Here is a 10,387-nt window from a genome sequence, read left to right on the forward strand (position 1 = left end):
ATAAGGAATAAGTTTTCACTCATCAATTCTAACGAGCCATTTAAAGTTTAATAAAAATTAGGGAATGAACAAAGCAAATAGAGAAGCCCGTTAAAGATAATTTTCGATAATTTATTTTTTAAATTTTGGCTTGGCAAAAATTTACCTTATGCATTTGCTATGCATTAAAAATGGCCTAACATAGCATGATTAGTGAAATTATGTAACCCTTTTAAATGAACTGGGAGATGATGGCAGTGTGTTAAGTGTAATTTTTCGAATTTAAATTAGGAAGGGATCATGTGTTTTAAACAAAATCGAGGCTGTGTTAGCAAAAAATAAAACCATAAGGGGTGTGAAGTGTAATTTCCCATTTCAGGTGGTGCCCTGGTGGGCCGGGTTGAAAAATCGTACGGATCATCTGATCCCTGAATTATCGAAAACCGCAGATCGCCAAATGCATTTCATTCGCCTGCTCAAATTGGAGATCGCAGGCTGTGCACCGAGAACCCTAACCCTATCAACGGGTACTTCACTACTTTAACGAATTTCATTATTCCATTTGTTTGTTCGTTCCATCACAGCGCATAATGATGGTCAAATTTTGTGACAAATCCAAATGTTTATTCTTACAGCAAAAGTTCTTCATTTTGATATGTTCACTGTGTTTTATTGATATGCGTTCGCTATAACCGCCGTAATGAACTGGAGTTACTGAACAATGAATTTGTTTGGTTGAAAAATAAAAGAAGAAATGCGAAAGTGTAGCTTTAGTAGTTTGTTTCAAATATATATGTTTAATAAAAGTTTGGGAGATCGTCAATTTGTTATGCGTTGCGCCTGTGGGAACGTTGGGTTAGCTGATTACAGAATTGGAATTAGTTTAATTGAAGTAGAATGATTTTATTTGAGGAACCAAAGGGGTTGTCTGTTTCTGTGCAGAGTGGTAAGTTGTTGGGCATTGATCATCTGAAACTGAAAGGAGATAGCAAAAGCTGTTGATAACGTATTAATCTATCAGTAATGGATGATGGCCAGGGTAAGAGGCGGCGATTGCCCCCATGGATGTTGGCAGCTACTGCTGCTGACAGAGTAAGTGAGTGTGGAGAAGAACACATACACGTGAACGTGAATGTGAAAGAAGGGATAGTATCTCAATCTGTTCAGCCGAATCCCAAGTGCAGAGCCAGGGGTGAACAGATTAAAAAAGCCATTCCTCTCTCGAAGCAGCGAGAGACTGCAGAAGAGAAAACTTGTTCAGTGAAAAAATGCATGACAAGGAAACAAAAAAGGAGAAGACTAAATCAAGAAGAAGATGCAGGTAACGATGATGAAGCATGTGAACCTGTGGTTCAGAAGAAAAGATGCAGCAGAATTGGGGAGAAATTTCAGGATTTTGTTCCTCAAAATCGACGAAGAGTCAATAGATTGAGCAAGTCTAAGAGTAGTGAAGAAATTGAAATTTCATCTCCAGGTGAAGACGATGGTGAATTGACTGTGGAAGATTTAATGAGCATTGCACAAGAGGTGATTCCTCCTCTTCCCCAATTATTGATAGGAAAAGAAGAAAATTTTCTATTTTTATATTTCAATATTTGAAAACAGACTATTGCTTTCATACTCACATGCAGTGTCAAGTATGATATTAGAGTTGTATATAACCTAAAAAGTGATGAGTTTAGATAGGTTGAATTATGCTATGTGATCACAACTTCATTTTCTGTAAAGGTATGATGACTTTTTTTTAATGGGTAGCTTAAATGGGACTTGAACTAAAGTCTCTTTATTTGGAGATCCAGGCTGAGCTGGTGGCTTGCCCCATAGAAAGGGTGACTCAAACAGGAAAAATATAAGGAACTCTCATGTTGCTCTTGCTCTTGTGCAGTATGTTAGAACTGATGAACACATGGAGCAGCCACGGTTACCACTTAGAGAGGAGGAACTGGAAAAAAGAGTAGCAGATACTGCCTTATCAGCAAATGGCTCAGCAGGGCTCCCTGACGCACCTCAAAGCAACGAGAGGTCACCCAAGGACAAAGAAGTAATGTCTGTTCTTAATTCATCTGAACCTTTGGCAAGTGGAGCAATTGAAGCTAATCTCAATAGAACAGGGGACCCTGCTCAAGACATGCTGGATCTGTTTTTGGGCCCATTGCTGAAGAAACCCCCAGCAGAGGAAAACAAGTTTGAAATTTTTAAAGCGGAAATGACTTTTGCATTTCAGAGCAAAAAACAAAGAGAGAACAATACCACTACAGAGGAAGTAGTCCCATTGACAAAGAAGAAAAGTAGTCTCAGGGACAAAGTGTCGATGTTTCTTGACTGAATGGTTTATCTGTTAGAGTAAACCATGGGGTACAGAAAAGCAGAAAATGGAGATATTGTCTTTTCGAGTTACTGGACTCTCCTGTTTCTTGATTCTCGTGAACTAGTCATCTGGTTTAGTTGGTATTTGTCACATTCCAACCAGAGATACATGTTCCCTATACGTATCTATCATCCATCCACTGGCTACAATTAATCCTTGCTCTCATGTTGTACAGCTACGAGGCATTGCGATTGGCTGGATGGAAGTATATCATGGAAAATGCTGATGCACATGGAATAGTTGTTACTCTGTATATTGGAATTAAAATATCTTTAAGAATTGATATTACAAAGGCTGTTGCCCCAGAAAAAAATTGAGATAGTTGTATGTACTAATTTTCTAGCTACTTGAAAATGTGTAACAGTAAAACTAAAAAGTAAGGAAGGATTATTTGGTGTTAGCTGGAGCTTAGAGATTTTAGCATGTTTGATGTTCAAGTAAGTGTTGACAATTATGTCTTGTTCTTAAGTTAATGAATTTGGCAGGATAATTTTGTATTTGCAGGGTTGGAATTGATGAATGTAGAAATTGAATAAATCTATGACCTTGTCATGGGGTCCATACAATAGAGTCTTATACTACTCTTTTTTGGTTTTTTTTTGGCTAAATATTCCTATACTTTATTTATTTTATGGTGATTTGAACTGTTATAATTGTGCGTTTCCTTGGTGGTTTTCCCTGGTTGGACGATTAGCACTTCAACCAACTCTCTCTGCTCCATGATCTGAATGCCAGCTGTTCAATCAATTGGACAAAGTGGTATATGTCCAAAAATGTAGAAGGCAAGTTCATCAGGAACACGGTGTCTTCACCTTTATATTGGAAAACAGGGGGGTGAGGAAAGGTAGTGACAAAAGTAATGGTCATGAAATTCTTTCTCAACCTGATCCTTGGATGAAATGTATTTGCAATGTGATGTAGCTTGGCCATAATGATTATGTTAAGGTTTTAACTTTTATCTTGCTTGTTTGTTCCGAGGATAAGATTTGTCGACATGAAGTGTATCCTGGACAGATATGGAGAACAGTGGTGGATGTTGAACCTTCAGTGAGCCTTATTCTGCACTGTGGTTCTGTAACATATACTAGTACTACACATACGGTGCCTGCCTGCTGGCTGACAAACCAAACAAAGTCGCCACGAAGACTAAGATGACCATTTATTTTAGGCAAATACATAACTCTTGTACTTGCATTTTTATTTTTATTTTTTATTTCGACATTTGAAATTTTTTGTTATTTCAAACATACCTTGAAACTTGTAATTTCGAGTCAATTGCACGTTTGAAATTTTTGTTGTTTCAATTATACTCTTGAATTTATTATTCTCAACAAATTTCAATAAAGGTGTAATTGAAACAATAAAAAAAATTGAATGTCTAAATAAAAAAAAACATAAATACAGAGGTTAAAATATATATTTGCACTTTATTCTATTTAAGCAATGGCCAATTTTTTCCCAATTTGAAAGTTATACATGAAAATCTAGAAGCCGATCAAGCGCCTCCTTTTAGACAGCAGATAGTCTGGTAAAAGCTGTCTTTGAAAATTATTAACTCTCCCTTAGATGTTGGAACTCACTGGAAGATTGTTGCAATGAGTTGTCGCTATAGCATTTATATATTTTTTATTCGCTGTATTAATGAAATCAAATTAAGATGAAACAACAACAGAGGTTGGTCTCAGATTGGAAGAGGCCCTGAAACTATAAGCTTGACTTTCAACGTATGGTGCTGTTTGAGTAGACATTTCACAACAATAAAATCTTCAGCCCGTTCTTCAGAGTTCGTTTTTAACTTCTTTAAAAGATCCAAACTGAGCCCAGATTGCTCTGAGAGAATGATTCCTACTTTTGCTTAGTTAGGATGAAACATTTTGTTAGCCAGAAATACTGCAAGGTTAATGTTTTTCCCCTTTTATCAAGAACATTTACCCTGATATTATTGATGTGTGCGGAAAGGTTAGTGGAGAATCTGTGGTGTTCTATATTATAAGTGTGACTAACTGTTCCATCACATGAGCTCTCAAAGCCTAGAGAATTTGTTCTGAATTATTCTGAGTTGTTTCTCTTTTAGAATAACCATTTCTCTCATACATGTTTCATTTATTCTAAAAGCTGCACAAACTCAGAATCAGAAAATAAAACTGATTGTTTCAACTTTTAGGATGGTATTGCAGTTGATATCTTTCTGCTGGCTTTCTGTTTATGCTGCAAATTTTCTCTTTAAAAGAAGAGTTCATTCAGAAAACTTTCTTTAAATGCGTTCACTGATTATTCTTTCTGCATCTGTCTTTTGGTTTTTCAATGCAGCTTGCTGCACGCTTTTGTTCTTGTGCTGATCTGAGATGAGAATCTAATTCTCTTTAGCATATGGAAGGCAAAAGTATTGGTCACTGCTCTTTTCTTATTCGCACGAGGATTAATATTGCTGAGCCAAGTAGGCCTGAAATTTGTTATTCATTTAGTTAGCTAGTCTTTTGTCCTTGCCAGTATTTTGCTTTTTCCCTTGAGGATGAGTATTGATGAAGCATGTCTGAAATATGTTATGCTTGTATTTAGCTAGTTAAATAATCTTTTATTTTTAACCATTTTAAATATAGAAGGCACTAGTCATATGGTACCAATCCAAAAAACTATTACCAACTTTGTACATAGGGAGACACCTTTAGAGGAAGGAGCTATCATTTATTTATTTATCACTGATTTTGGTACATGGTAATACAAAACCTTCAGATTCTGTGCAACTTATAAAATTAAGTTTTTCTCCACAGGAACCACTCTTACTGTTTGCTAATCTCTCATACATGTTGGGATTTGGGGAAATTCAAAGGGTGTATATGACAGTATAATTGGAAATAGAAGATGGTGTGTCCTAAAGATTTAGGGTAGCTGAGTCTGTCTTGATCTTTCTTCTTCTCCAACCACTCCCGACATTGCTTCTACCAATTAAGAAGAAATCTTCTAAGGCCTACTTTATGGCCGGTCATCTTGACATCTTGTTGAATTTGTTCTCTGTATTCTCCAAACGTGAATTTTCTATAAATTGATGGTTCTTTGCAACTCCCAATCGAAGACTCATAAGAAGGGCATAAGAAGTAGGCTATTGAGTACCTCCCGACCTTAGCATTGGCCATCACCTTATGCTCCACACTCTTATAAGCATCATTGCTCCATGCCTGCAATATGTTTATTTGTTACCATTTACAGATGCTAATACAGTAAGAATCTGTCTGCTTTTACTAGTGATTGACCCTCCTCCTCTCCATCATTTATAAAATAAGCAGAGACAGTTATTGACTTGGGACATGTTGCACAAACGACTGGGGCATGCTTAGACAAACATTAGTGCCAAAATATATGGTGTCGTTAATTGACAAGGAACAAAGTTGTTCTAGACATAATAATAATAATAATAAAAATCTTGTGTTTATGTGTAGAAGCGGCGTCTACAATATATATGTGTGTATATATATGCATAGGAGTTTGTACTGGCAAATAAATTGTGCACCGTGTTGGTGAAGCCACAATGTTTGAGGAGGGATTAGGTTCATTTCATCTCTGGACAAGCACAACATGCCAAAATGCCTTTCACAAACAAGAATTGACTAAAATCAATTACTTTAATGAAGAATGAATTATGCATGCTGTTGTCATTGTTATTGTTGCTATCCTTATTGTTATTATAGTATTATATGCTCATTTTAATTATTATTTTATGATGATTTGGAAACAGCACCAAACAAAGCCGCTTTGGGGCAGTATGCCGATTGGTTATTTCTCTGTGCGTACGTGTGTATGTCCGGATATGAATTCTAAGAACTTCAGTTGGCATGTGATTTTCCTTCTTGCAGTTATGGGGAGGCAACCTTAAGAGAGTTTTTGTGGGCATTACCTGAAAAAGATCTCCGATGTTGACAATAAGAGCTTCTGGGTTGGGTTTGACAGCCACCCATTTGGAGTCCTTCATGAGCTGAAGTCCGCCCACTTCATCTTGGTGAAGGATTGTTAGGAAATCACTGTCAGTGTGGGGCACCAGGCCGCAGATCTCGGGCGATATCGGGCACGCCGGGTAGCGGTTTAACCGGAGGAAGCAGGTGCTTTCATCACAGCTTTCTTCGAAGACCCCCTTCTGGTGTCCCAAGTTCTGCGCCAGAACCCCTGCCAGCAGCCTTGCTAGCCCTTGCATTGAAGCTGCATATTCCTCCATCACCCCCCTGAGATCCCCATTAGAGGCTCCCATTGGTTAGTATCTTTCTATTGCTCAATTAAAAGTAATGCTTATACAGATATGATTTTCTTTGCAAAATTTTTATAGAAACATCATTTTGTATTTGTATTTGCAGGATTGCAAGTACCTCAGAGAGCTGAACTCTCCATAACAGGCTTCCTCTGAGATCTTTGCTAGGGGAATGTGGAAAGCCTCAGACCATGAGAATTGTTTGGGAGAAGTCGCCCTGGGGCTCCCCCACCTGTAAGAGTTGTTCAAGAGCCCACAGGTGGCCTTCCTCTCAAAAGGTGCGTGAAACAGCTTCACCTGCTCCCTCCTCATCCTCCTGAGGAGTTCAGGGCTTATGCCATGGTTGATCACCTGGAAGAATCCCCACTCTGAGGAGGCTCTGCAGATGGCGGCAGCACAACCAGCCCTCTCCCTTTCATCACCACTCCTTAAACCTCTGAGGTCTATCAATGGCAGCTCACATTCCGCCATGACCACCTCAGGGCTGAAGATATTGCTGCGCCGAGCAGCGCAGTCCTGGCCGGAGTGGACCAGAAGTTGGCCATAGTCATGGAGTAGAGGAGGAGTTGATTCAACCATGGCTGTTTTCGTGGTGAGTGATAAAGAGAGTTGCAGATGATGAAGCTTTTTCCTTTTTTTTTTTTCTGCACAAGGAAATGGAAAGATTGTGTAGTGGAGAAGCATGTGGAGGAAGAGGGGTGGTATTTATACGGTTGGAAAGGAAACAGAGGACAGACTCGAAGGGAAAGAGGACAAGTGGGAAGCTACCAAATTGTGACAATTGTCTCCAGGGGAGTAGTGTCTGTTTATGAAATTCTGTATGATGGACTAGGTCTGCCAAATTGTTTTTTGTACCATTACTATTCAACCTTGAAATATACATACTTACCCATATATACATAATTAGATATACAAATATGAAATTGATACTTTTACACAACTTGACACATTATACGATCAAAGCAAATATAACAATGATATTTTTGGTGAAGGCTAGATATATATATATATATATATATGTTTTAGTCATCATCATCATTGTTATCCTGGGCACTAATCTTATTACGTAGATTGATTGTACAAATTTTATCTTTTTGTTCCATAATTAAATAAACCAACCACACTCTCAACTCAACCACTTAGAAGCTATATACCATACTTCACCATAAAGAAAAGGTTAAAATCTCTAAATATGATGGATTTAGACCATTTATGGGCAAGGAGGGTTCGAGATTTACCATCCAGTGAGATTCATAGCTTTTTGACTTGTGAATTGCTTTTGGGTGCTTAATGATCTCTCTCTCTCTGCCTTTACACTTCCTCTGACTTTTGCAATGGATGTAACTTATTATTGAGTATTGATGTCACCAGCAAAAAGAATTATTCCATCAAAATTCCAAATGATAAATTATATTTTTAAAATGCCCAAAATCTTTTATGCAAGTTTTGTAAAAAAAAAAAATGGGTAAGAGGCTAACTCAAGGCTACTAGGTCGCAAAATTCAAATGAATTAAGAAACATCATATTTGATCCGTTGATTGGTTGTTAACCTGATTGGTTAGTCAATAAAGCATAGAACTACCCTAACATGAGTATTGTTATCTCTACCAACCTGTTAATATAATCTATTCAAGTTTGACTTTGATTAGCCCAAAAGGTTTCAGTAACAAAATGGCCCAAGAGATTGATTCATAATGGGATTCACCGTCAAATGTGAACGAATGCTGGCAGCCAAATGGCGCCCAATTCATTGCATGATGGCTGCTCGCTTAAGCACAGCCTTTTTAACCTTTTTTACTTTTCCAGAAAGCTCAGAGAAAAGAAGATCGCTTCAGAGCCCACCAAAGTTGACTTGGTAACGTACCCAAGTCCCAGAAGCCATTCCTGCAGAACCGACCGTCGATGGAGCAGCACCCACCGTCACTCCCTTGATATCTCCTCCATTTGTACTCTTCTTAAAAGTACCCTTGAAAATACCATGGACTGTACAGTTATTCATGTAATCCACCCAAATAGCACAAATGTCTTAATTTCTTCCATAATTTTTGGTTATAAATTTTTATTTTTTATAAATAATTATTATATAAAATTATTATGTCATCTGCATCGAGTAACATAACGTTTGTCCAATATGAATAACATTAGGGGGTATGGACCTCACCCCCTCTTTCCTTTCTCATCAAATCAAACCCGAACAAGAAAACATTACTCAATTATTATAAATGTTGTTAGTTAATTTCCTCTATTATTAATCAATTTTCTCTTTTTTAGCTTTTATTATTTTTATCACAATATATATATATATATCTAAGCTCAATCAATAAATCCACGACCACTTTATTCAACTCAGTAAACCTTTTATTTGTCTGTTATGTTAGTCAATTTTCACTTTTTTAAATCTTGTTATTTCTATCATAATATATATATATATATATATAGCTCGATTAATAAACTCACAATCACTTTATTCAACTCATCAAACATTTTATCTGTTTGTTATGTATTAACACCTTTGTGGATAACTGTTGTAGATATTGTTGGTCAATTTCCTTTGCTATTAGTCAGTTTTTACTCTTTAGAACTTTGCTATTTCTATCACGATACCTAAGCTTAATCAATAAACTCAAAACCACTTTATTCAACTCATCAAACATTTTAAATCCTACCAAAAAATTCTATATTCCATTCCGGGCATATTCGAAAAAAGAATAAAAAAAAAAAGGTGAAGGGGGGGGGGGGGGGGGAAATATGAGAACCAATCTTAAATAGCTTTCTTTTGCAGGCGACAAGGAGGGGATTAATATTGTGCTGGATTCAACAAGATTAGTGAGTGCCGCCCCTAACTAAGCATCAATGTTTTAACAACTTGTGCCGTCCGAGGATGAGAGAAATTCAGCACATTTGTGACCCCATCACCCGTGGGGATGGCAACATAAGTTTATATTAAGACACTAGTTAATTGGAAGGATACAAATTTCAAACTTGTAGTCTAATGGCAGCAGCAGCATTTTAGATAATCGAGTCAATTAATGATAACCCTAAACGCGGAGACCTTGCCCTAATGATACATATTTAACCAGTACACATGCCCGAGTCCAGTGTCTAGTGTGGAGAAATATAATAGAGGGAACCAAAACCAGCTTCATTTGGAAGGACATATGACCGTTTCAGGGAATTTGTTCTCGGAGATTATAAAATGTTTTCATCCCATAACTTTGACCATTTTAAAGGAGCTAGGCGAAGCTGATACTCTCTTCAATACATTAAGGAAGGCATACCCTACAAAATGTCCCCTAGGACAAGCCAAAAACATCACTTTCTCTATGGGGAAAGATGCTTGTCCTTGCCCACCAGCAATTAGTATTATTACTTTTGGTAGGCACGCCCACAAAGAACAAGTTTTCAAGGGAGGAAATATCATGGGATTGGTTCAAGAGAACACAAATATTCACTTGTTTTTAATAGGTAAGATCCAATAAGATGATTTGATCATGAAAAAAAGAAATCAATAAAAATTTTATGCAAGTAGTAGATGAATGAAATAATAATTTAACAATAGACATAAAGGAGACGGAAGAATGAGAATAGTAGATGAATGAAACAAGTATCTAGTAATAAAGGTAGGAGCCGAAGGAAAAAGAAGAAAAAAAAAAAAAAACTTGGTGCAAAATAATTAAGTATATTAAGTTATAAAGGCCTTGTAAGACATAAGGTCACGAGGATAAAAATAATTGACGAGCTAAAATTTATATAATCAACCGCAAATAATGAGATAAAACACTTAATATTTTATTACTGCATGG

The 10,387-nt window shown here is 36.9% G+C and overlaps 2 protein-coding genes and 1 long non-coding RNA gene across 5 annotated transcripts; 2 read left to right on the forward strand and 1 right to left on the reverse strand.

Annotated features, from left to right (window-relative positions):
- The first annotated feature begins 363 nt into the window (after window positions 1–363).
- On the forward strand, window positions 364–2,747 carry LOC127809423 (uncharacterized). Of its 2 annotated transcripts, XM_052348185.1 has the most exons (3): window positions 364–506; window positions 922–1,506; window positions 1,865–2,747. In XM_052348185.1, the coding sequence occupies exons 2-3, from the start codon at window positions 1,003–1,005 to the stop codon at window positions 2,303–2,305; spliced, it is 945 nt and encodes a 314-aa protein (XP_052204145.1). In that variant the 5' UTR covers window positions 364–506; window positions 922–1,002; the 3' UTR covers window positions 2,306–2,747. The 2 variants fall into 2 exon arrangements, with proteins under 2 accessions (XP_052204145.1, XP_052204147.1); XM_052348187.1 differs by lacking the exon at window positions 364–506 and having other exon boundaries at window positions 902–1,506.
- Window positions 2,748–4,064: 1,317 nt separating this feature from the next.
- LOC127809487 (uncharacterized) lies at window positions 4,065–7,200 on the forward strand. Of its 2 annotated transcripts, none has more exons than XR_008025118.1 (4): window positions 4,065–4,244; window positions 4,658–4,784; window positions 6,199–6,589; window positions 6,691–7,200. It is a non-coding gene; the product is annotated as an uncharacterized LOC127809487 (long non-coding RNA). The 2 variants fall into 2 exon arrangements; XR_008025119.1 differs by lacking the exon at window positions 4,065–4,244 and adding an exon at window positions 4,277–4,515.
- Window positions 5,014–7,268, reverse strand: LOC127809486 (gibberellin 2-beta-dioxygenase 6-like). Its single transcript, XM_052348316.1, has 3 exons — window positions 6,703–7,268; window positions 6,240–6,561; window positions 5,014–5,523 (listed from the first exon to the last, which is right to left on the reverse strand). The coding sequence occupies exons 1-3, from the start codon at window positions 7,266–7,268 to the stop codon at window positions 5,287–5,289; spliced, it is 1,125 nt and encodes a 374-aa protein (XP_052204276.1). The 3' UTR covers window positions 5,014–5,286.
- Window positions 7,269–10,387: the final 3,119 nt, after the last annotated feature.

Source organism: Diospyros lotus, chromosome 9 (assembly GCF_014633365.1).
Source record: "Diospyros lotus cultivar Yz01 chromosome 9, ASM1463336v1, whole genome shotgun sequence".
In the NCBI taxonomy this organism is placed as follows: domain Eukaryota; kingdom Viridiplantae; phylum Streptophyta; class Magnoliopsida; order Ericales; family Ebenaceae; genus Diospyros; species Diospyros lotus.